This window comes from Mastigoproctus giganteus, chromosome 2 (genome assembly GCF_048544385.1).
Source record: "Mastigoproctus giganteus isolate SK-2022 chromosome 2, ASM4854438v1, whole genome shotgun sequence".
In the NCBI taxonomy this organism is placed as follows: domain Eukaryota; kingdom Metazoa; phylum Arthropoda; class Arachnida; order Uropygi; family Thelyphonidae; genus Mastigoproctus; species Mastigoproctus giganteus.
Window position 1 is genome coordinate 30,786,945 of NC_143576.1, and position 27,379 is coordinate 30,814,323.

General features: G+C 35.9%; 1 protein-coding gene across 1 annotated transcript in view; it reads left to right on the top strand.

Annotated features, from left to right (window-relative positions):
- The window catches only part of ClpX (Caseinolytic protease chaperone subunit), a 187,148-nt gene that overhangs the window by 78,436 nt on the left and 81,333 nt on the right, over window positions 1-27,379 (top strand). The window contains exons 7-8 of the mRNA XM_090390403.1: window positions 4,518-4,682; window positions 20,605-20,693. Coding sequence (XP_090246529.1) covers window positions 4,518-4,682; window positions 20,605-20,693 — 254 coding nt within the window. The remainder of the gene's footprint in view (window positions 1-4,517; window positions 4,683-20,604; window positions 20,694-27,379) is intronic.

Here is a 27,379-nt window from a genome sequence, read left to right on the forward strand (position 1 = left end):
TTAGATCTCATGATTTTATTTTTAGCACTTTTGGCTCAGTATATTTTAAACATTTTATAACAGTATTGCAATGCATGTTTTTATTCTGTGTATATTTAGATTTGATTTGTACATTTTTAATAATAAATGTGTTTTGACGTTCGGTCAAAGTAATCAAGAATTATTTATGTGATGTACGAGAACCCTTGATGTGTGCAAATGATACATTGACCCATATCAGACAAATGCATATCCTTACACCTCCCCCCCCCACACACAAACTATTAGTTATCCTGAATCCTTAAGGCTTCCTCAATGATATTGGCAAACATCCTTTACTAAAATGCATTGTATCAGTAGTACAGAATAGTCCTCCCATCTACTAGGGTGGATTATGCTGATGTAAAATTCCTTTCTACCCAGAGGTAGGGAAAAAAAAAAAAATACACACATGCCCCTACCCAGATGCCTTGCAGAGTTGAGTTAATCCTCAAGGCTCATCATATAGATTCTCCTGTGATGGGCAGATATATTTCAGATACGTACAGTGAACTGTACGTATCTGAAATATAGAGATAACAGAAGAGGAGGAAAAGCAGTATGTACTGGAACTTAAGAACAAGTTTGAGCTTCTGCAGACTGCTCAGGACCAAGATATCGACGAGGAATATTACAACTTTCTGAAAATGATAAAGCCCAAGAAACCTATAGGGAAAAAGAAATCCAAAGAAGAAAAAATTAGTCAAGAAACACTTATCATGATGAACCGAAGACGACAAATGAAGAGGAAGAAAAACACTGACAGGGAGAAAATTGAATATACTGAGTTATGCAAAGCCATTAGAAAGAGACTCAGAGAGGACATAAGAAGATTTAACACAAGAAAAGTAGAACAAGCATTAAGGGAAAACAAAGGATTTAAATCAGCAGCCATGAGCAGTAATACAGAAAGACAAATGATACTGAAACTGAAGAATAGCGATGGTGTACTTATAAACAGCAGAGAAGGCATAATTCAAATAGCAGAAGACTACTATAGAGAATTATACAAGGAGCAAGGGAATGATGCCAGCAGTGGGGAAGATGGATTGCAAAGTAGCAACACATACGATATACCCGATATTCTTCCTGATGAGGTAGAACATGCATTGAAGAAAATGAAGAATCAGAAAGCCCTGGGGGAAGATGAAGTTACTGTAGAGTTGTTAAAATTGGGAGGAAGAGACATAACACAAAAACTGGCAAGGCTCTTCACAAAGTGCATTCGAAAAGGTGTGACGCCTAAGCAGTAGAATAATGCAATCATAGTTTTGCTGCATAAGAAAGGAGATAAATCAGAAATTGGAAATTATAGACCAATTAGCTTGTTATCCCACATCTACAAATTGTTCACAAGGGTCGTTACTAACAGATTAGAAAGAATACTTGATGAGAATCAACCGAAAGAGCAAGCTGGCTTTAGGACAGTATTCTCAACTATGGATCACCTTCATGTAATATAACAGCTAATGGAGAAAGCAAATGAATATAAAACACCATTATGCCTGGCATTTGCGGATTATGAAAAGGCATTTGACTCCATACAGTATAAGGCAATGTTTAGGGCACTGGAAAGACAAGGCACAGATACCCCATATATTATGATTTTGAAGAAAATATATGAGAGTACTACCTCCTTTATTAGACTAGACAAAGACAGTAGGAAATTTAAAATTGAGAAAGGAGTTCGACAAGGAGACACAATATCTCCGAAGCTGTTTACTACTGCCCTTGAGGAAGCTTTCAGAAGATTAGACTGGTCACAGAAAGGAGTCAATATGAACGGAGAGTACCTAAACCATTTACGATTTGCAGATGACATTGTGGTCATAAGCCACGATCCCAAAGAATTAGAGGAAAATCTTAATCAGTTATGCACAGTTAGTAAGGATTTTGGACTAAAGATGAATATAGCTAAAACAAAAGTAATGATGAACAAGTATGCCACAGAAAGGGAAATAATGATTGAAGGAGCAGTAATTGAAAAGGTGGAGTCATATACTTATCTGGGACAAGTTATTAGCTGTAATAATGATAAATGGCTAGAAGTCAAGAGAAGAATAAATTTTGGATGGATAGCATTCAGGAAATATAGTCACATACTGAAGAGCAATATCCCAGTTTGTCTGAAACGTAAAATAATGAACCAATGTATACTCCCCACCATGACTTATGGAAGTGAAACTTGGGCACTCACCAAAAGAATGGAAGAGAAGCTGAGAACTACACAGCGAAGAATGGAACAAATTATATTGGGAATCAGACTGTTAGATAAGAAGAGAAACACATGGATTAGGCAGCAAACTCAAGTAAAGGACATTCTTACCAAAACTAAAGAACTAAAATGGTCTTGGGCAGGACACATAGCTCGAAGACATGATGACAGATGGACTAAGAAAATAACAGAATGGTACCCAAGAGGAGCTAGAAGAAAACCTGGAAGACAAAGGCGGAGATGGATAGATGAAATTCATGAGTTTGTGGGTAGTAAATGGATGGCCAGTGCTCAAAACGGAAGGAAATGGAAAGTTGCTGGAGAGGCCTTCATCCTGCAGTGGATTGAAAATGGCTGATGATGATGACAGTGAACTGCTTTATAAACACGTTCCTGAAAAAGTTTGTAAAGCAAAAGTTCATAAATTTGAAGCAAATAACTGTCTACTGCATAAGGCAGCAGACATTCAGAATACAGTCCTACTTCTCACAGTTGTTTTCTGATTGTGCTTCCTGACACAGATGCAGACAAGGATGGGAATCTGACAGATTTTGATAGGTTTGTTTTCTGTCACTAGTTGATCATTTGATCTTCCCATTCTGATGTTCTTCTGATGGTACCAGCCCTGGTGATGTGTCTAATTAGCTTCCTCTACCTTGTTGCCAACAATTTGTGCATCATGATCCACACGAATGGTGATTTGCAATGCTAACCATCTAGCTTCTGACAACCTAATGATCCAACCTCTTTCAAACTCCATCAGTTGTATGCAACATCACCTTTTGTATCTCAGAGGCACTGCACACCCTTAGATTGTTATTTGCTCATGGTTTTTGTTTGCCTGGTAATATTTATATTCATATTCTCAGAGCACCTTTCAAATCCTGTTAGGAATATGAAGGTGCTATTAAAAACTGTGAATTTGACATTTAGTCTGCATCTTGAAGGAATGCTTTGAAGTTAGTATTAGCATTGGCAACATGATGCAAGGAAGCAAAGTATATACAGAAAAAAAAATCCCCATTCCTTCTAATAACATGTCCAAACCTTAAACTATCCACCTTTGTAAATATTAGATGGAAGTTTATTCCATAGCTGATTACTCATTGATTGAATATGAATTTCCCCGCATCTGATCTGCAACTATCCTTTTCCAATTCAAATTTATTCTCCCTTGTATATTTTATTTGAAGTAGTGCAATACCGCTATCTTGTGAAGGCAACCACAATATGAGATAAAATTAAAATGATGCCTTCTACACTACTTACGTAGTTCAAATTTATGGGTTAACTATGGTGTATTGACACTGATACTATATAATCAAAGTTGAAATACCTATATCAATATCATTAATAAATATTAAGAACAGTAAAGGGCCTAACACTGATCCCTGTGGACCTCAGTTATCACATTAGTCCATGAAGGTCCAGTGACCATTTATAAACACTGTCACCTACCACTCTTTTAACCATCCCTTTATTCATAGTAGTAACTTGACCCTAATGGCACATTGCTCTAATTTATGCAGTAATCATACAGTGTCAAAGGCTTTACTGAAATCTGAATATATAATGCCAAAATTATCTTTTGTATCCTGTTCATTTGTAACAGCCTCATAGTAGCTAATCAGATTGGTGAGGCATAATTTCCCTTTAACAAATCCATGTTGCAATTGCCTTTTGTTCTCACTCCTATCAAGATGATTTTGCATTACATCTTTAAAACATTAAAAGATTAAAAAATATATACAAAGTTTTATATAGATCCTTCAAGAAGATCTAGATAAACTCAGCAAATGAGATGGAAAATGCAAATAAAAGTTAATAGTGATAAATGCAATCTACTGCATTTTGGTAGCAGTAATCCCAGAATAACATATCATCTAAGTGACACCAAACTGAAGGTTGCGGAATACTGAAGAGATCTAGGGGTAATTCTCTGATTCTTTAATCATCAGTACTATTATTTTCCCTGGCACTTAGGTTAAACTTACTCATAAAGAAACATTAGTATAATAAGGTTGAGTTTTTTTACAATGTTATTTTCAGCTGCAATAAAACACTGTGATTTGAAGTAAAATTAAAAAAAATATATATGAAACTAGATTAAAACTGATGGCATAATACCTCAGCAGCCTTCTAAGGTTTCTGCTGCTTAGTGTATTTCCATTACTTGTATTTTAATACATATTAGCTGAAACTGATTGGTGATGCCTACAAATATCTGTTCTTAATTATTTGTCCCATCCATTGAAATTTAAGTTTTCGTTTACTTTTTTTCTAGGGAAAACACTGTTGGCACAAACAATAGCAAGATGCTTGGATGTGCCTTTTGCCATTTGTGATTGTACTACATTGACACAGGCAGGTTATGTTGGAGAAGATATTGAATCTGTTATAGCTAAACTGCTTCAGGATGCTAGTTACAATGTGGAACGTGCCCAACAAGGTTAGATTATGTTAAAAATTGGAAAGTTATTACAGAAAAGAATGGAAATTTATGACTTGTAGACTGTTTTGAAAATATCCAGTTTGTAATGGGAACAGTTTTTTAAGTAATCATGGTTTTCTAGTGCTATCTTTTTAAAATGTTATATTAAGTTATATAAGTACATATAAGCATATATATTTAATTTGACAGTTATTATCAGTATTTAAGCTTGGGTGTGCTGTTTTATTCTTTCATAGTTGTATCAAAATTCAGTAGGACCAGTAACTAATGTTTACAATGGAATACCAAGGATTTATGGAAGTACTAACCAGAAGTGATTTATTAAAGTCAGCCTGATATCCATAATGAAGGTTGTCTTCTCGATCTTTGACACCAAATCTCGCGAAGCTGGTTGCAAGAAAACGAGTCAAGTGTCGAGCCTAGATTACCTAATTTCATGTATATTCCCTCGTTGAAATATTGTATTATCAGGAATAAACTTGCTTTTCATTATTTGTTCTGTTTTATTCAGACTTTTATTTCCTTTCAATTAAGTTATTTGTGTATTCTCAGCTGCGAGTATCAATCAGCAACAAGCAACAACTGAGCAATTAAAAAGTGTCTTTATGTTTAGCAGTGGCAAGGTTTGTAGGTCGTGTGCAGCCTGCATGAGGTACACTAATATGGGAAATGGCCTGTGGCTCAAATGAGTTTGATATTCCTGTCAAGAGTTTATATAACTAAAGAAGTTCTTGCTGTTTATCTTAGCATCCTTTGCCAAAGATTTCTCATCTGCTTTCACTTGCCTAACTTCCTTTGTGACTTGATTATAGACTAGCTTATATCTACCATAGACTTCTATGTCGCCTGATAATTATATATGTATCCCATGCATTTTTATTCTCTGCCATGAGTCTCATTAGTTCATCTGACATTCATTTAGGCCTAAACCTTGAACAGTATTTCTTAATTGGTATGAAAAGCCTAGTAACTTCCACGATTACTTCCTTGAATGCTTTCCATTTAGAATTTGCTGTTGGTAACATCATCAGTTGGTTCCACTGTACAGAATTTAAAACCTGTCTGAGAGTGGTCTCAGACGAAAGCAAAAAGGTAGTTACATCTTGCTTCTTTCTACCTTCTTTTGGTGTGGAGACAGGAGCCTTCTGGATTTACAACAAAGAATATATTTTTTTTATTCTATTTGATTCCTGGTCCATCTCACAGTCAAGATATAGTCGATTACAAAAAGTTTCTCTGTCTTTCTTCAAAACGTTTTTCTTAGTCTATTCTTTTTTTCAAAAAAAGAAAATAAAAAGATTACATTAAAATTGGAATTAAAAAAAAACAAAAAAAAAAAAAAAAAACACCAGAATTTATGCTTAATTTCATTAAAGAATTGGCTGTCAGATGTAGCTAATCTCTATTAAAAAATATAAATGCAAAATAATACATTGTTCTCTGTGATGTGCAACCATTTCATCATACTTGGGTGGTGTGAAGAATTAACAATGTCTTTCAGTTAAGATGCCAAAGAAATATGTAAAATTTCAGAAGGTATATCAGAAGACACAAGATTTTCCACATTTGAAAAAAATGTGTTTGCCTTGTGTACTCTGTGTAAATGTGATCTTTTTGATTTTAAGTGGCTCTAAACACAATGTAATTAAACATTTGAAAATAAATGCTTAATTACATTGCACTGCACAGAAAAAGTGCAATGCATAGAAAGAAATGCAAAATTAGATGTAGCATTTTATAGTGATGATGATGATGTCATATGGTCCTTGAGGTTGTCACAGACATTCTCTCAAATATGCCAGAAAAACTGTACTTGCTACCTGGGAGTCTAAAACCCTGATGGAACTGATATTCGGGTGACACTCAAGTCAAGTGGACCCAATTTCGGCGAAGTCCGGACGGTCTGTGACAGCCAAACCCTCTGCTTGCACCTTCACGATGGTGGGACTGTTAGTAATCCTGGGTATAACCTCCATGCACAAGTACATGGTGGGTGACCACCCAGGTGTGAACCAACGTAAGCAGGGGTCGAGGTGTGGCGCCCACACCACATGGAGGAATGCTGCCCCTCTATGTTACCAGGCAATACTAGGTGGTAGATGACCCTCATCAACCGGCACAATACCACCACCTTTCTTATTGGAGGCTTGAAGTGGTGGAACCCATGTTTAGTCTCTAGAGCTAAGTTCCGGTCAACCCTTCCCTATCTCTTCCATCATGCAGTATGATTGATGACTTTTGAGGTTATGATGAACATCGTGGCAAGATCCAATATTCCTTATATTTCGAGGGTACAGCTCTAAAACGGTATTCGCAGGCTGGCCGCTAGTTAGTACACCGGACCGAACCTATTGGTAACTCTCTAGGAGGCTTCCGGATCAGCTAGTGTATAATCTTGCTACCTCTACTCTGCCATATAGTGACTGGAGGGAATCTGAGTAGTGTGTATGCGGGGAGCATTGTCGAGGCCACGTTATGTCAAGGGATCTGGGCATATTCTTACCATGTGTACACCATATCCAAAAATTTCATTACTTCATACAGCATGTTCCACCCACTTTTTCTTACTATTGCATACACCACGAATTGTCAAACTAATAGAGCAAGCTTATCTGTGAAAAGATCTAAATCTCCCAATCACTTCCTAATTCATTTCACAAATATATGTGGTCTCAATTCTAATCTCAACGATATCCATTTATACTTGCAGTCTGCCAAACCCCATGTACTTTTTCTGACAGAATCTCCGTTATTGGTTGATTCAACTACTGCTCATCTCAGGTGCCCAAATTATTTGCTGTATGATTCTTTTCGCCTCAAAGGTGCTACTTGTGCATATGTCCATTCTGATATTCCATGTCAGAGACTTGGCAATTTGGAATCTCCTCTCTTTGATCTTCTCTGGTTTAAAATCTTTCTGCTTCATTGTGTCAACTTCATCTGTTGTCTCTACTGTTCTCCCAACTCCACTAATCACTTGGAGCTCTTTGACTTCCTCTCTTTGCAACTTGACTTTCTCCAGTCCAACTTTCCTAACAGTGAGGTAATTTTCCTTGGTGATTTTAACGTTCATAACTCCAGCTGGCTTCCGTTTTCTAGTCACACCGACCTAGCTGGTCGAGATGCTGAGGCTTTTGCAATTACTAATGACTTTGCACAGATTGTTCATTTACCTACAAGAATACCGGACAATTCTAACCATACAGCCAACACGCTTGATCTTTTTCTCACAAACAACCCTTCTAAGTACACGTTCGAAGTGAGAAGTCCTTTAGGCACTTCAGATCACAACTTGGTGATTGTCTCTTCTCCAGTGGAACCTTTATCTCATGGCTATTCCCAACCTCGTGTTGTTTGCATTACAAGAATGCAAAATGGGATGACCTGCGAGATTTCTTTTCTTCTTTTCCTTAGTTGGATTACTGTTTCAAAACATCTGATGTCAACGTTTGCTCAGATCATGTCAGTGAAATTATTCTTGCAGGAATGGAATCCTTTATCCCACACTCCACTTTAAAATCTCGTCCTTTATCTAAACCTTGGTTTTCCAATAAATATGCTAAGGCTGTTCAAGAGAAGAATGTTGCATATCGTAATTGGCTTGTTTCTAATTCTTCAGTTTCATTTTCTGCCTACACCAAAGCTCGCAACAATTGTAAAGCAGTTATTAATCAGTCCAAACTAGAGTTTGAACAGGCTAAGAGTAGAAAACTTGCTTCTCACCCTAATGGTAGCTGTGCATTCTGGTCTCTTGCCAAAGCTATTGCCCGCAACTTTTGCCCACCTCTGTCCAAACCAGATGGTTCTGTTGTCACTTCAGCCAAGGATAAAGCTGACCTGCTAGCATCCAATTTTTTTTCCAACTCATGTATTAATGATCTTGGTAAAACACCTCCCAACATTCCCAACACGCTTCATTCAATGCCTTCTGTGGTTTTCCGTCAGAAGGATTTTGACGAATCTTGATGCTAAGAAAGCTCCAGGTCCCGATGGTATTTCTCCACTTGTTCTCAAAACCTGTGCTCCTGAACTTACTCCTATTCTTTGCTGCCTTTTTTCACTTTCTTATTTCAAAGGTGTTTTTCCTTCTGCTTGGAAATTTGCTCATATCCATCCAGTTTCTAAAAAGGGTGACAAATCCCCCCATCCAATTATCATGCCATTGCAATTACTTCTACTCTTTCTAAAGTAATGGAGAAATCAATTAACTGCCAACTCTTAAACTACCTAGAAACCTTCCATCTGATCAACGATCGCCAGTATGGATTTCGTCAGTGTCAATCCACTGGTGATATTCTGGCTTATGTTACTCATTTATGGACTAATTCAATGGAAAGGTTCGGTGAAACACAAGTAGTTGCTCTTGACATCTCAAAGGCTTTCGATAGTGTTTGGCATAAATGTCTTTTAAACAAGCTTCCATCTTATGGTTTGCCAACTGTTTTTAGTAATTGGTTATCCAATTTTCTCTCTGATCGCTCACTGAGGGTGATGGTAGATGGCTCTCTGTCTTCTAACTTCTCCACTAATGCCGGTGTCCCCCAAGCTTCAGTTCTTTCTCCCACTCTTTTCCTCTTGTATATTAATGACCTTCTTCCATTGACTGGAAATCCTATCCATAGTTTTGCCGATGATAGCACATTGCATTCCACTTTCCATTTTGAGAAACCTTGTCCTGCTCAATCAGCTTCAACTTCTCGAAAATCTGCTACCAATTCCTTAAATGCCGATCTTCAGATAATTCTTCAGTGGGGCAAAGACAATTTAGTTGATTTCAACTCTTCTAAAACTCAGTCTTGTCTTATATCTCGCAAAAAAATTCTTCTGCTCCTATGCTTATCTTTAGTGACACTCCGATTTCTAGGCAAAATGATATATCTCTTTTGGGGTTACCCTGACTTCTAACGTCTCTTGGCACAAGCACATTACAAATATTGCTTCCTCTGCGTCTAAAAAACTTGGTTTTCTCTTTCGCTCTCGGTGTTGCTTTTCTTGCAAACAACTGTTCACTCTGTACAAATTGCAAATCCGCCCTACCATGGAATATTGTTCCCACATCTGGGGTTTTGCACCCAAAATCTCTCTTAGGCTTCTTGATTCCATTCAGAAGAGGGCAGTTAGGTTAATTAATGATTCATCTCTAACAGTCTCTCCACTCACTGTCTCATAGACTTACTGTTTCTGCTGCATGCTTCTTCTACAGATACTTCCATGGGCACTGTTCTTCTGAATTGGCTTCTATAATTCCTGCTCTCTCTCTTTCAAAACAGTCTGAACACGTGCCGCCACCAGCCAACATCCATTTGCTGTCCAACTTCAAACTCACAGAACCAGCTTTTCATCTTTTTCGTTTATTCATTCAACTGCCGTTTTCTGGAACAACCTTCCTTCATACGTATTTCCTGAAAATTACAGTCTACAGAAGTTCAAGTCCAATGTCAACAAATATCTTCTATCGTCTTCTCAACCTTGATCCCTAGCACAGTACTAAGTACTATAGGTTCTAATACCTTTCATGTTTGGAGTTTACATAAAAAAAAATATATATATATATATATATATACACACTGAATGTTGATTTGCATCCTTTGTCATAGAACACTGTCTTCTAAGAATTATTAGTGAAATTGCACAGACAAGGAAACAAGAGGCATTGGTGGCTCTGAAAAAAATGGGCATATTCGATTCCTATAGATGGCAGTAATCATAGTGATTCTGAGCTATATATCATTGCGGTAACCTTTTTGTGGTAATAATAATAAAAAAACTCATCAAATTGAAAAAAGCTTGATCTCAGTGCTTGCATTGAAAGGTGGCCCTCTACAGGGAATGACATTAGACATCTTCTGGACAATCTGAAAGCATGTAGGATTATTTTAAAAAGTTCTTTTGGCACTTAGTGTTGATAATGTGCCTTTTATGGTAGGCCTAAAAATTGGAGTAGCAAGGGCATTAAAAGAGAAGATTGAGAACTTATTAGTAATAGACTATCTTTTTCATCTTATTAATTTGTGTGCTGAAAAGGGGACTCTAGATACTTTCTGTGAAAGTGCATGAATGTTTGATGGATATTTACGGCTGTCTAGAAAGAAGTGCTTAAAGGATAGATAGGATTAAACAATCAACTTGGCCCTGAAGTAAAAAAGATTTTGAAGATGTGTATTCATGTTGGCTTTCTTTAGATCAGTGTGTAAAATTGTTAGAATGGTCACAACTGTTGACAGGTCTTTAAAGAAGAGGTTAAAAGTGATGATAAGAGCCATATAAGCACTTTTCAGAGTCACCACATTGAAAAGAAAAGTACAATTACTTTTATTTTCAATGTGAAAAGTACAATTACTTTTCTTTCCAAATTTAAAAGTACAATTACTAGTGTGGGGCACTGACTCATGTTCAAATCCAATTCATGAGCCAAAAGTTTTGAAAGATGACAAATTAATGAACTCAAGAAAATGAACTTTGAATTGCAAACTTCTGGTTAAAGGGGCCAAATAAACTCATAACTGTAGGCTTATCCCTGCTCGTGCAGAAAGTCTGTTCATATTTTTCTCTTCTGGCTTGAATAAAGCAGTTTGTTTCTTTTAAGCAGTATAGTAGTAGTAATAGTAGCATGTGATGCAAGAAAGCAAGCATATGAGCTTATGCAGCATCAGCCAGAAAAAATTTTTTAACAATTTACACGACCATTCTCTCTAAATGTTTGTCCAGTTGCTCCTTAAATTTATTTAACCTATCAACTTCCACAACGAAGATGGAAGCAATTAACCACCCGCTGGCTAAAGGCAAATTTCCACACATCTATTCTACATCTGTCTTTCCTCAATTTGAATTTATGCCCCCTTAGGTTCGTAATCTGAACAAGTGGAAGAATCCCATCAGAATTCAGCGTGCTCAACCCATTCAAGGCCTTATACATCTCAATCAGATCACCTCGCAGGGGCCTAGTCTCCAGCCGCTGCAATTTGCAGAACTTAAGCCTCTTTTGGTAAGAGGATCCCTTCATTCCCCTCACCAATCTTGTTGCCTTTCTCTGTACATGCTCAAGCAAATCTACATCCTTCCTAAAATGAGACATATACACAGTACTCAAGGTGAGTTGACCATTGCTTTATACAGAGGGACAATCACCTCCTTTTCCCTTCTAGCAAAATTCCTGTATATCATTGACAAAACCCCATGACCTGCTCTTGCAGCCTGTCTGCATTGTTCAGAAAACTTCATATCTGACTGCACAATTACTCTCAGGTCTTTTTCATTTTCCACCACCTTAAGTGTAGTACCACACAATTGGTACGTTCCTCTGGGGTTACTTGTACCCATATGTAGTACTTTGTATTTGTCAATGTTAAACTTCAGTTGCCACTTCTCAGCCCATCTTCCCAAATTTTCTAGATCCTGTTGCAGTAGCACACTGCCATCACTGTCATTAGCAACCCTGCCAGCCTTTGTATCCATCTGCAAATGTGGACATTAAGCCTGATATACCTTCATCAGTATCATTGATAAATATACAAAACAACAGTGGACCCAACACCGAACCCTGTGGACTCCACTAATAACATTAGTCCACGAAGAGCAGCGCCATTAATTACCACCCTTTGTCTTCTCCCACTCAACCATCCTTTTATCCATTGTAGCAACTTACCCTTAATACCATTCTGCTCCAATTTGTACAATAGTCTTCCATGCGCAACAGTGTCAAAAGCTTTCCTGAAATCCAAATATATGATATCAAAATTATTTTTTGCATCCAGTTCCTTTGTAACCGCATCATAATATCCAATGAAATTTGTCAGACAAGACGTTTCCTTAACAAACCCATGCTGTGTCTGAATTATTGCTGCAGTCTTGTGTAGATGATCCTGCAATGCATATTTAATCATTGACTCCATTATTTTACCTGAAACAGAAGTTAAACTAACTGGTCTGAAATTACTCATGTCACCCTTCGATCCCCCTTTGTGAATTGGGGATACATTTGCACTCTCCAGTCCGTGGGGACCTCCCATGAGTTCCTCCTTTAATATAACTGGCTAGATCCCATCCAACCCCAGGTGCCTTTCTTATGTTTAACTTCAACAATTTCTCCTCCACTTTGCTCTCAGTTATTACAAAATCATTGTAAGTACCCTGCTACAATTTGATAACCTTCTGGCATTCTCAATCTTTAATAACTCCTCATGTGTGAGTGTAGATGCAAAATACTCATTCAGTTTGTTTGCTATCTGAGCAGGATCATCAACAGTCAAACCATCAATATCGTGGACCAATCAGATCCATACCCTTCCTTTTAGAGTTTATATAAGAAAAGCAATCCTTGCTGTTTTTTTTTTTTTAGCATCCTTTGCCAAATATGGCAAAGGATGCTAACACTCTTGATCTGATAACCAGATCAAGAGTATTACCCTCTCTGGTTGCCACTCAAACATGCTGCTGCAGAAAATAATCATCCAATAAATCCACAGGAGTCTTTCTAGTGTGTGAGTAACCAACCCACAAGTTCTAGTCAATATCTGGCAAGTTAAAATCCCCCATTATAAGACATTCTGATTTACTAGCCCACTCTATTTCTCTGTACAATTGTTCATTGTACTCATTCAAGTCATTAGGCCTATAACACACTCCTACTCTCAATTTTGCTTATGTCACACCAAACTGACTCTACAGTGCTCTGTCCATCTATATCAGTGTTTGTCATTCTGGTCCCTACTGCCCACTATTGGGCGATTCAAGCTTTCATGGTGGGCGGTGGGTGTTTTTGTCCGTTGTTACAAATTTTGTTCTTCCTCCATATATTGAATACATTGCTAACAACTTTGAGTTTGACTTTTTAAAGTATGCTTTTGCAATTTACTTTTGAATTCCATCTCTAAACTTTGAATATAGATAATAATGCACCGGACACTTCTCAAAGTATACTCGTGGACGAGGGGCTAAATTGAGTTACTGCGGCATTGGTGGGTGGTAAGGAAATTTTACCATCAACAAAGATAAAAAAGTGGGCGGTAGGAATTAAAAGGTTGACAACCCTGATCTATATCAACTGGATGCACTTCTTTTGATTTTTTTTTTTCTTAATTAACAGCATAACCCCTCCTCCCTTCCTATCCTGTCTCCTTTCTGTACACATTATACTCCCCAAATTCCAATTCTGCATTCCTAATATCTGTGTGACACCACGTCTCTGATATCCCAACAATATCCGTCTTTGATGTCTTGACCAACACTTCAAATTCATCAAATTTATTTACTATACTTCTGGCATTGGTATACAAGCACCTATTATTATTCTTAGTTACCCTAACACATCTCATATACCCACCTGCTTCACGATGACTGCCATCAGTCCCTGAAACCCCTAGCACCCCTCACTTCAGGCCGCTGCTTATTCTAATAGAAGCTGTGCAAGAATCATCTTCATCTCTGCCTGCGACTACTTTTAACCTTTTTGGTCTGTGAACCCCCCCCCCCCAAGCTAACAGTTTTCCAACCCACCTAACACTGCCTGGATAGCATCAGCAAATATTCTTGCATCCTTTTCATTTAAGTATGCTAGTGTTTAAAAATCTGGCCGTAGCTCTTTCATCCAGTGTACCTCATATTCTTGTACTTGGTCATTATTCCTACATACACATCCACCCACCTAAAATTTTGGAATCACGTAGCATGACAACATTTTTTATTAAGTTTTTTGAAATTAGCTATGACAATATAAGATCTAATATAAAAAAACAACACACTACAAAGTACTTTAAGATTTTTTTTATTAAGCTTAAGAAAATTTACTGCAAAAAATATTGAAATAATTAATATTAACAACTATACGGAATTTTCATCAAAATATCCTCCACAAGATTTTATCACTCCCTTACACAGATGTGGAATATTGGTGATTAATTTTATAATAGTGACATTATTCCAAGAAAGCAATCTGCATAGTTCCCATAAATTTTGTGAAGCTGGGTAGACTTCATGCATGGACTCGACAGTCTAGATGATCCTATAAAAGCTCTATTAGGTTTACGTCAGGCAATTGGGGTGGCCACACCATAATTTGCAACACCCTCTTCTGTTTAGTTGCTAGAATGTCCCTTTAGTTGCTAGAATGTCCCAGGGACATTCTAGCAACTAAAGCTTTGCTGTGAGTTGAGCTGTGCTTTGGGTCATTGTCTAGTTGTAACATAAAATTTATTCCACAAAGTCCAGAGGATATTGTATTATGTTTTATCTTCAGTTGATCATTTCATGTAAATTCTATGCTTGGATCCAAAAATTTCAAATTTGGATTCATCCATCCATGGTATATTTTTCAACCCTTTGATTGTCCAATATTGATGGCTCTTAGCCCAAGCTAACTGTTTATTTCAATTTTCCAGTTTTAATAAGGGTTTTTGGACCTCTAAATGACAAAGAAGTTCTGCTTGTTTCAGACAAAGGTTTACAGTGGATGTAAACACAGCAGTTTCACTGTTCCTGTTGAACTAAACTCAGAATTTCAGGTGCAGTAAGTCATCGATTGCATGTAGAAATCAGTATAATGGTCTTATATTGTGCTTCCATTGTGCTTCCATTGTTACGTGCAGTCATTCTGATCATGGGGTGTCCTTTAAACTGCCAGTCTCCTTGAATTGTTGAACGAGTGTTTGTACTCCTTTAAATGAAGCGCCTAGTTTTTTGCCAATACTTCTCATGGAATAACTTTATTTATACAGATTTATAGTAACACTTCATTTTTCGACACTCAGTTCTTTATTTCTTGCCATGTTTATCACAAAACACAGAAAACTTACACCAAACACTTTCTGAATGATAGGTTTTCGATTTTATAAGTTACAGCGCTTACTCCTCAATTTATATTATTGTAAAACACTCTAGGATCATCTATGATCTGCTATACTATTTGGAAAATACTCCTACTTTCTACACTATTCTAGAATCATCTACAACCGTTCTTTTAGGAATCTTCTACAATGTTCTACCATATTCAGTAGACTTCTACACCTTCCTATGATAATCTAGAAATTTCTTAAATATTATTTAACTTTTTTGATTTTTATACATAGAAAATGTTTTAATAAAAATTAATAATCAAGTTGGTACATTTTAATAAAAATTTTTGAAAGAAAAATTAAATGTGATTCCAAACTTTTAGGCAGAGTGTATGTTGAAGAATGTTATACAGGTCGACCATCACTAATCAGGCCACTGGTAATCTGGTTCCACCGCTAATTTGGACATAATTTCCACGAACGTAATTTCAAATTTCCTGGGTCGGCGCACCGACCTGCCACTACTGTTTTGGTGGCATTGGTTGCAGCATCAGCTGTTGGCACGAACTCGTAAACACTGGCAAGTCATTCCCACATGTTTTTCTGCATTTATTATTATAACCTGCTCACATTTAGCCCCAGCAATAGTTCCAATGCATAAAGGAAGTGCCTCTCGTGGTGGAAAGCGCAAACACCATACATTGTCCATAACAGATAAAGTTGAACTTCTGAAAAAAACTCGACAGCGGTGTGTCTGTGAGAAGTTTAACTCTGCTTAATTGTAAATTCCAGCAATTTCTCTCAGTTCCTCTTATTTTAGTAATTTTCTTTTAGCATTCCTTTTTAGATTTTTTTTTTTTTTTTTTTTTTTTTACAATACGCAACACACTTGTACAAACTTGTGGAAAAACACAACACAATATGATGAATAATACAGCACCCTAACGAACTTGTTTTCACAAAATCTCTAACGATCTTATTGCGATGTTTGAGAGTTATTTTATCGTAATTAGTTTTATTGCAGGGCTCGCCGCGCGTGCAATAAACTAATCACAAACGACCTCCATATGTATGACATAAAAGCGTCACACATACGTGGCCAACACAGCTTCTCAAGAAATAAAGTAATAACCAACATATGTGGCCACACTGGCCACATATATGCGACATAAAAAAAATATATATATATATATATTAAGCAAAAAAACGACAACACTGACATTTACAATATTTATTTTAGAATTACTAATCAAAATATTTACTAAATATTTTTTGGCTCCTGGGGAATTTTTTTCTTAAACCAGCTTGTCAGTCAACGTATTAAAGGGAGGAGGTGGTTAGCTGTTGGGTAAACTGTATGCGCTAAAATAACCGATAATCCGGCACCCTACAGGTCCCAGCGCTGCCGGATTAGTGATGGTCGACCTGTATATTGTGCACATACATAACACCAACAGTGCCACCTTTTTTGAAGATGATTACCATAGCAGACTAAGTCAGAAGGATGAGTCTGACAGGTATTTCTTGTTCCAATTTCATGGAGAATCTAAAACAAGATTAAGATCCTATTCTTTTGACCAGCAACAAAGTACATTTTGCTGCATATGACTGCACCATGCACAAGTTTCCATTGAAAAATGTTTTAAATACTGAGGTAGCACAAATTTTATCAGTTGACTGCAACATTTTGAAATTTGAAATCTTTTGTGGGCAAGTTTCTAGCACTTCTTGTTATTGTTAAAAATAAAGAAATAGATGAAACAGTGGGTATTTTGCTGGATCATTTTTTTCACTTTCAGTGTGAAAACCCTAGGGAACTGAAAGTGCACAAGAAGGCTTGAAATAAAACAAATTATCCCAAATCATGATTAGCATTTTAACAATTCCTCATAGTAATGCTGAGTGAGAGAATGTTTGTCTAGGTGAGAAAACAAAAACTGAGTTCAGATATTCTCTTCCTGGTGAAGTTTTGGAAATGCTTATGGCAATCAAGTCTAGAGCTGTTTATGAACAGAACTTAGACTCAGCATTTCTGAAGACAACAAAGTCAGCAACAGTATCTTCAAGGAAATACTGTTGCAGAGAGAGGATTGTTTACTGGTAAACAATCCTATGTCTGTATTTTAATATAAAATGTTCGTTGTTTGCAACATAAACATTTTATGTTAAAATTTAATTTAATTTCTAGTGGAATTTTGGGCTTTAAAAGCCCTGCTTTTTCTGAAAAATATCCTGTTTTTTTCCCCCTGTTTATTGTAATTAACTTCTGATTTTTGCAAAGCATCAGTTTTTTTTTCCCCCTGTTTTGCTCTAAAAAATTTTCTCCTTTTTTGCCTCTGGTCCAAAAAAATGTTTTCCTACTGGTTTCAATTAGCTGAACTCCAGCTGTTTGATAGTCAGCAGTTGTGTGTTTCCTATGATGATCTTTGAAAAGTGGATTGGGTGCACCTGAACATTTTCTTAAAAATCATGAAAAACACATTGATATGTCATGAGCCATGATTGATGTCTTTGGATATCAGTCAAAACCCATGGCACAAATTTTGCTGTGATCCATTGCATGATCACCTTTTTTTCCTTCAAAATGTATTGTAAGTTTCCAAAGGAGAGTTCCAGTTGTTTTGTGAAGTCATGGATAGTGAGAATCCTGTTTTAGTGATTTACTTCACTAAGTCACGAAACATATTCTTCCGATTCATTTGTGGATGGGTGCCCAGAACATTCTGCATTTTCAGCAGAGGTCAGCCCAATTCTGACTTTTTGTAAATTTCTCAGATAATTATATTCTGCCATATTACTTGCCCTCCAAATGCCATCTTTAGGATTTTGTTTGTTTCAGAAGCAGTTATTACAAATTTGTAACAGAACTTTTAAATCCAACACCTTAATAAAACAGTTTATAATGGGCATGCAACACACTTGGAGGTGTGTAAAGCTGAAGCAAACTAGACAAGCAGAGTTGGGATCAACTCTTCTTGTCTAACCTGAAGCACAAATGTGTACTCATCTGTGTGCTTTGCTAAAGTAATCTGGAAACATTGGGGTAATACTTTGTGAAGTACTATCGTGAAGGTTGGGGGATTCAGAGCCAGAAGAAACTTGTTTGTTGAATTTTGTAGGTTGTAAATTTCAGGAAATATATACATAGAATAAAAGGGAGAATAGATGAAGAATAGGAATAGTTAATTTGGCACATTTGTATCTGAATCATGAATGGATGCTGCAAACACATGCATTATCCATTTAACTTCTGTACAGAATAGAGTACAGTCAGTCCTCGTATAGAACAATAGTTGTGTTCCTAGAAACCCTTGTGCAGCGCAGTGCAAAATCGTGCTATATAAACAACAGGCCCTATGGGAAAAATAGGGTTAGGGGCCAAACACCCAAGATTGAACACATTTGTAACCAAACGTAATAAATAATTGTAATAAAATACGTAAGTATTTTATTACAACTATTATGTAATAAAATATTGCTAATGCTTTTGTTTCTATTGTAAGCAAACTTGTTCTTTGTTTGATTTTCTATCCAAACAGATGACAGGCATTCCATCTTTTCCAATTCTTTGTGTCTTCATCTAATGGATTTTAATTACAGTTTGAGTTGTTCCTGCTATGAAAGTTGCTTTTATTTTCTCTGCATTCTTTCTAATTCTCGGCATTGCCTCATTTAGGCCTGTAGCACGTGCAATATCACATGGTCTTTCATTTCGCTCAGTGTTTCACAATTTCATATTTTTTCTCTATTCACAGAGGCGGACTGGCCATAAGCCTTACCAGGGAAACCCTGGTGGGCCAGAGGCCGATGTGATTTTGGCCATAAATGCTAGTATGAGGCCGTTACAAATTTTCCTGGGTAAGAATTTTTGATCCAGTCCACCTCTGTTTATTGATATTGCTTTTCTTTTCCTCTCTGAATCTTTAGTGTCTTCACCAGGACTCTTCCTCTTCACACCTTTTAAGAATTTTACTCATTTTTTAGGGAATAAAGCACAATTATAAAATGAGGAGGCATGCTTGATACACATAAACAAAGTTGTGCACGTGTAGCAACTGAATAAACAACACTGTAAAGGCAGAGACACACTTAACACCTCACTAGCTCACATTTTACTAAAGCACATTTCTGGGGGTTATTACCATAAAACAATAAAAAATAATTTCCAGTTGCATTTCTGTTAGTGGAATCTGTTATAAATGGGTAGTAAACTCGATCTAATTGCATTTGCGATAATACCGATAGCTGCAATTGTGTGGGTTTTTACATTCTTATGGTGAAATGTGTTTCCCCTTCACTGATATAAAAAACATAAATACATTTTCAGAATCTTCTCTTCATTCCTATCGTGTTGCTTTCAGTTGGGGTGATTCCACATTTGATTGCCATTTCTCGTAAACACAAAGGCGAATCGTCCATAAGCGAATTCGGTTCGTGTTATATACGATATCGTTCCCCTATTTATAAATCATGTATGATCAAATTTGTGTAGTGTAAACACGTGATATATGAGGACTGACTGTACTAATTCTTGTTACAAGTAAATAATAAAAAATCAAAAAGTAGGAACCCTCTTCAAATAAAAAAAAAAAAAAAAAAAAAAAATCCTTAAAAATATACATTCAGACGTTTTGTCTTTTATACTTCCTGTAATCATTCCAACAAGAACCAGTTATAATCACCCATCATAACTTTAATCCTCCTTGGAATGTTTTCTCCATTGACATGCTGTTTGAAATGCTGTAAGTCCTGGTGGAATCTTCCCAATGCCCTTCATTAACATAATCCAGATTTGGTCTGAGACAGAACACTTTTTGTTTTCTCTCCTCTTCCTTAAAGATGGATTTTGTAATGCTTTGTAAGTGCTGTTTTATTTAAACTGTTTGTTAGTTTTGCCAAAAGGCAGCTTTAGGTAAGTGCTATAGCATATTTTTTGTTGAATTACTTCTTTAAACTGACAGGAAATGCAGTACATGTGATTTCACTGAAGTAGAATGGCTAAGCAATCTTATTCTCACTTTATTAAAAATATTTTTACAATAAAAATGCTACAAAATAATATTGTCAATTGTTTTACACTGTCGACAATTTTTTTTTGATGCATACATTTTGCTTCTTTACTTAATTTACTGAACTAATCTTTTTTATAGGTATTGTTTTTCTAGATGAAGTTGATAAAATCGGAGCTGTTCCAGGTATTCATCAGTTAAGAGATGTAGGTGGAGAAGGAGTCCAACAGGTAATTAATAACTTTTCTTTTTCAGATGCTTAGTGGAAACAGCCATTTTATCATTCAGAATTATTTTGATAATTTTCAGAACCCCAAATACCAGATATTTATTTCCAAACATTTGATTATGATGCTGAAGTAGATAAATTAAAAGTTACCTTTAAATTCCAAATGTTGGGAACCACTTTTAAAACTAAATGATCCATTTTCCATAATCTTTGTATCTGTTCAATACAAGATTTTGTCACTAAAAATAACAGACAAAAAAAAAAATGGCTTCATATACCTGTTACTTATACCTTCTCACTCAAATTTTGTATACTCTAAAAGAATTTAGACAGCTACTGAATGAATCAAGCATCGCCATGTAGTTCACTGAAACTGAACAAACTCAACATGCTAAACTGCAGTACTAAATAAATTAAAAAGGGTTTATACAAATTACTACAATTCTAGGTGAATACTTAATATATTGTTTTAATAGCACACCAAACCACTGAAAACGTCCATGATGAATTTTAGTCAAGTTTATGTTGTTTTTGTGTGCATTTCTGCTTCCCTAATAAAGACTTGTTGAATATTGAAATGGTAATTGATATAGTTATGCTTATAAATGATATTCATTGTCAAATAAGTAAATCCATAGTTTTGCTGCTCATATTTGATCTTTCCCAGCATCTTTTGAATTATTTGAAGCAAACTTAAAATCACTTTTATCTGGTCTTTCATTCCTTCATTGATGTGCAAAGGAATGAAAAACCAGGTAAAACCTGAATTTGCAGACATAAACTTTTGGTTGAAGCATACTAAAACAATTGCACACATTTTCTTTTCTTTTTTACCCCCAGTTTTCTGCTGTGTGCTTAAAGAATTCCCATAGACAAGTGATTCCACTAATTAGCTTTTATGCATTTATAGGGGTTGGTCCCTGTCAAAATACTTATTAATGTGTAAGGATGGTAATTAATGTTATATATTTTTATATACTATATATTTTTGTGTGTTTTCCAATTTCAGCTTATTAAATATGTATAGATTCATGCCATCACTTATCATGGTCCAACATTGTAATATTAATTATATCTTCATTGATAGCCGGTGTTATATATACATTTACAGGAATATTAAATTAGGAATAATTTCTATTGCAATTGATAATAGCTGTTATTATATTATATGTATATTAGAATACACATAAGAATTTAAAGTGATTGTTGTAATCTCTACTTCCCCACACACACACAAATAAATAATAATAATAATAATTCTGGCTTGTTAGTCTCCTATACCTACTGACTACAGGCCAATAATATGTCATACGATAGATAGCCAATAGCAAGTTTCATGGAATGGATAGACTAAATATAAATTATATTGGATAAAGTCTGTAAATAAAATGTCAGTCTAGTCTATTCAGAATCATAAAGAAGTTGTTTTAGTTGAGTGTGGTTTAGGTTGCTGTCATCTTACACATTACTTTCTGCTGAGGGCTGATGATTCTCCTATATGCAAGACTGTGACACCATTTTAACTGTCAAGCATGTGCTTATTGAATGTCAGGATTTTTTTATATTTTTTTATTTTTTAACATAAACGCCAAATATGTTTTGCACTTTCTGTGCCTTTATACACTCAGTTAGGTTTTATTTGACAAAGACGATATGTCTGAAGTTTGTAAATTTTAAAAAATTATAAATTTGTATATACATGCATGTGTGTGTACACAGTAAACTCGGTAAAATCTAGCATTTAAAAATCTAGCACATTTTGCAAAACAATCAGAATTTTAAAATCCAGAGATAAGCAATCAGGCACTTATATCAGCCATCTTATTTCTCTTTGCAAATTCATCCATGAAAGAGACAGTAACATTTCTCTCTTCATAGGATGCTTGCTTTAAACTGCATACATAGCAATGCAATGGTCTCAATCTCTATGAGAGGCAATCAATAAGTATTTACCCTTACCCTCATAGGATGATTATCCCTAAATAGGATAACCCTAAATGGTTATCAAATGAACTAATGAGACTCGTGACAGAGAAAAAAAATGCACGGGATGCATATAAATTATCAAGCGACTCAGAAGCCTACGGCAGATATAAGCTAGTCTGTAATCAGGTCACAAAGGAGGTTAGGCAGATTACGAGAAATCTTTGGCAAAAGATGCTAAGAAAAACAGCAAGGATTTCTTTACTTATATAAACTCTAAAAGGAAGGGGATGAATTTGATTGGTCCACTTGATATCGATGGTTCAACTGTTGATGATCCTGCTCAGATAGCAAACAAACTAAATGAGTATTTTGCATCTACATTCACACAGAGGAGTTATTAAGGTTTGAAAATGGCAGAAGGTTATCAAATTGTAGCAGGGTGCGTAATGATTTTGTAATAACTGAGAGCAAAGTGGAGGAGAAATTGTTGAAGTTAAACATAAGAAAGGCACCTGGGGTGGATGGGATCTATCCATTTATATTAAAGGAGGCGGCAAAGCAACTAAGCAAACACTTAGCCATAATTATGAGAGCATCCTTGGACTCAGGGGAGGTCCCCACGGACTGGAGATGTGCAAATGTATCCCCAATTCACAAAGGGGGATCGAAGGGTGACATGAGTAATTACAGACCAGTTAGTTTAACTTCTGTTCCGGGTAAAATAATGGAGTCACTGGTTAAAGATGCATTGCATCTAGACAAGACTGCAGCAATAATTCAGACACAGCATGGGTTTGTTAAGGGAAAGTCTTGTCTGACAAATTTGATAGGATATTATGATGTGGTTACAAAGGAACTGGATGCAAAAAATAATTTTGATATCATATATTTGTATTTCAGGAAAGCTTTTGACATTGTTTCGTATGGAAGACTATAGTACAAATTGGAGCAGAATGGTATTAAGGCTAAGTTGCTACAATGGATAAAAGGATGGTTGAGTGGGAGAAGACAGAGGTGGTAATCAATTGGTGCTGCTCTTCGTGGACTAATGTTATTAGTGGAGTCCCACAGGGTTTGGTATTGAGTCCACTGTTGTTTTGTATATTTATCAATGATATTGATAAAGGTATATAAGGTTTAGTGTCGAAATTTGCAGATGATACAAAGGTTGGCAGGGTTGTTAATGGCAGTGTGCTACTGCAACAGGATCTAGAAAATTTGGGCAGATGGGCTAAGAAGTGGCAACTGAAGTTTAACCTTGACAAATGCAAAGTACTGCATATGGGTAGAAGTAACCCCAGAGAAATGTACCAACTGTGTGGCACTACACTTAAGGTGGTAGAAAATGAAAAAGATCTGGGAGTAATTGTGCAGTCAGATATGAAGTTTTCTGAGCAATGCAGACAGGCTGCCAGGGCAGGTCATGGGTTTTTGTCAATGATATATAGGAATTTTGCTAGCAGGGAAAAGGTGGTGATTGTCCCTCTGTATAAGGCAGTGGTCAGGCCACACCTTGAGTACTGCGTACAGGTCCGGAGGCCTAATTTTGGAAGGATGTAGATTTGCTTGAGCATGTACAGAGAAGGGCAACAAGATTGGTGAGGGGAATGAAAGAATCCTCTTACCAAGAGAGGCTTAAGTTCTCCAAATTGCAGTGGCTGGAGACTAGGCACCTGCGTGGTGGTCTGATTGAGGTGTATAAAGCCTTGCATTGGTTGAGCACGTTGAATTCTGATGGGATCCTTCCACTTGTTCAGATTACAACCTAAGGGGGCATAAATTCAAATTAAGAAAAGACAGATGTGTGGAAATTTGCCTTTAGCCAGTGGGTGGTTAATTGCTGGAACAAACTTCCATCTATTGTTGTGGAAGTTGAGAGGTTAAATAAATTTAAGGAGGAACTGGACAGGCATTTGGAGGGAATGGTGTGATTTTTTTTTTTTTTTTTTTTTGGCTGATGCTGCATAAGCTCATACACTTGCTTTCTTGCATCACATGCTACTACTACTACTACTACTACCTTGAAATATTTGAGTTACAGGTTTGATATTTTGTATTTATATACTACTGAATCTCATTATTTGTTTTACTAGATCAGTGGTGGTAATGTTTTTCTGCATAGGGGCCATATTCAAAATTAGATTTGTTTCATGGGTGCACTTTGAGTGATTTGAGAAAATTTAGTGTGTTACATTTCCTATATCTTGTTACATTTAAGAGCATGTTTCTATTTTCCTATTACCATTTTTGATTTTCAGGCTATATATAAAAAATTCAAATTCCCAACACTATGTGCAACAAATCTATGTCAGTAATTTATTTTTTAGATTTTATTAAAATTATAAAAATATGACTTTTGTTTTTTTTAAAAATACTTTACTTTTGTTTTTAAATGCTCACTTCAGAATATTTACAACTTAAAAAGATCACTGCTTTTCAATATTAAGGTGAATAAATAAATATAATGTGCACCTAACGTTTTGTATTGTTTGTTTTGTAACTTTGAGCACTTTTCTTTTCGCAACACTCCTTTATATTGAGCATAAGATTTATGCTTGGAATCGGTGTTGTTTTAAATTATATTCTTTAAGAACTGATGCAATCTCCTTACACACCAAATATACTGCTTTTTTGTCGTGCTCAATGAAGAAATAGTCTTCAGTCCGCCTTTGATTAAAAAGACGACACTCCAAATAGACTATCCTCTTTGGAACATTTTTAAGCATGATTTTTTAATTCAATACAAATTAATAATTCAATACAATGAACAGGTTATATAAAATTAGGAGAATTTCACAACATGAAAAGATTGATACATACATAACTTTGTAAAAGAATAAGAAAAGTTTACCTCAATATGATACGTAGAACACTTCCGTATGATACTCTCCAGAAATTAAAATGCAAACAATCAAAAAAATCGAAAAACTTACATTACAGTAAAAAATAATTAAAAATCAATTTAATGCAGTTTAAAATTAAGTAAAAAATTAATTTAACGAAAAAATTGCAAAACTATTTTTCTTCCTGAAGCTGACAATGCTTTTCGACCATATGTCGTGATCACAGGAATGAATTTTCATTCCTGTGATCATGACATACGGTCGAAAAAACATTGTCAGCTTCAGGAAGGAAAATTCATTTTGCAATTTTCCTTCCTGAAGGAAATGCTATAAAATATATAGTCTGTGTGACTATATATTTTATAGCAAATGAAGTGAACAAGTTGCGCCATTAATGCATGAGATTGTGCACACATCTAAGGTGGCACCTGGTGGGTCCTGAGACTGTTGACACCTTCTCATTGCAGCTTTGTAGAGAGAATGTTGATGATTTTTTGACATAATTGTGATGATGGGTGAATGCTGGGTACATCACTATGACCTAGGAACAAGCAAATAATGAAAACATTCGTATTCACCAATCCCCCCATCCAAAAAAAAAAAGAAAAAAAAGAAAGAAAGAAAGAAAGAAAAAAGCCAAAGTTTAGTTATCACAACAAGGTCGTGTTGTCAATCTTCTGGAACTCTAAGGGTATCATTCTTACAGGTTACTTCCCAAGGGGTAACAACATCACTGGGGAGTACAACAGAAATCTCCTGGGAAAATCAAGTTTAAAGAAACGTGAGAAGCTAGCCAGGTGTATGCCTTCTAGCTGAGGGTGCTCCTACTCACAAGGCTGCTCACATCTTTGAACTTCTTCATTCCCTGAAATGAAGAAACCGTTACAGGGAATGAAGTTGTATGAGTTCCTGTGCATGTCTAAGGTGGCATCCTGATGGGTTGATAGTTCAAGTGGAAAACCAGATGCCTGGTTTTCCATTCAAAGTGAGGAGTTCTGTTTAAAGAGGCCTGAAAGAGCTTATTCATAGCTGGAAAAAAAAAAAAAAAAAAAAAAAAAAAAAAATGTGTAGCGCTAGAAGGTAGCTATGTAGAGAAAAATTAAATTGCTTGTCAAGTTTCAAATCCCTAACGAAAATGTTTCTAGGTGAAGGTAAATACTTTGACTGCCTCTCATATTTTCAAACAGATGGCCTCACCAAAAGGGTAATGGTCGTATTTTATTTATTTTTTTTTTTTATAGATGAGGCTGCTATGACAGTCTGTTTCAAAACCAACTGGCCCTTATCAGATAGTAGGTAGTCTGTATTGACAACAGACAAAATTGTTGTAAAGAGGTTATTTGATGTGAGCAACCATGTAGAATTGTAATTTTCAAATTTATATTATAGCTAAAAGCTATCTATTTTGTCTGAGGGTTTTCACTGGAGACCCTGCTATCTGAATGCTTAGTCCTGAAACAGATTGTCACATCAGCTTCATCTTTTAAACAAATAGTCAATTAAACTTTTGGCAAGGCCATCTGTTTGAAAGTAGTGCAGTACCAGGGAAACTTGTTATGAAGGCAAGTTTTTTTTGTGAGAATTAAAACCATTGCATTATGAATGCAGTTTAAATCCTGTTGGCCACGACAGCAGATGAAAGGATAGGGTAGTCCCGTAAACATCTTATAATTTCTGAGTCCATATAGCTTAAGCTATATTAAAACTTTGACTTTTCCTCTTCTGGAATTTCTCTTATTCAGTAACTTTTGGAACTTAGTGCAAGGTGCTCTGCTCTTGCAAATTACTGCTGTGTGGCTGGTTGTACAGTGCTTATGTGAGATGGTAACTTTGACATCACTTTAGGACAGCTAACAGTGAAGAGAGAATGAAAAGCTGCAGTGTGGATACAGATGAAAAATGTTTGATTAAATCTGTG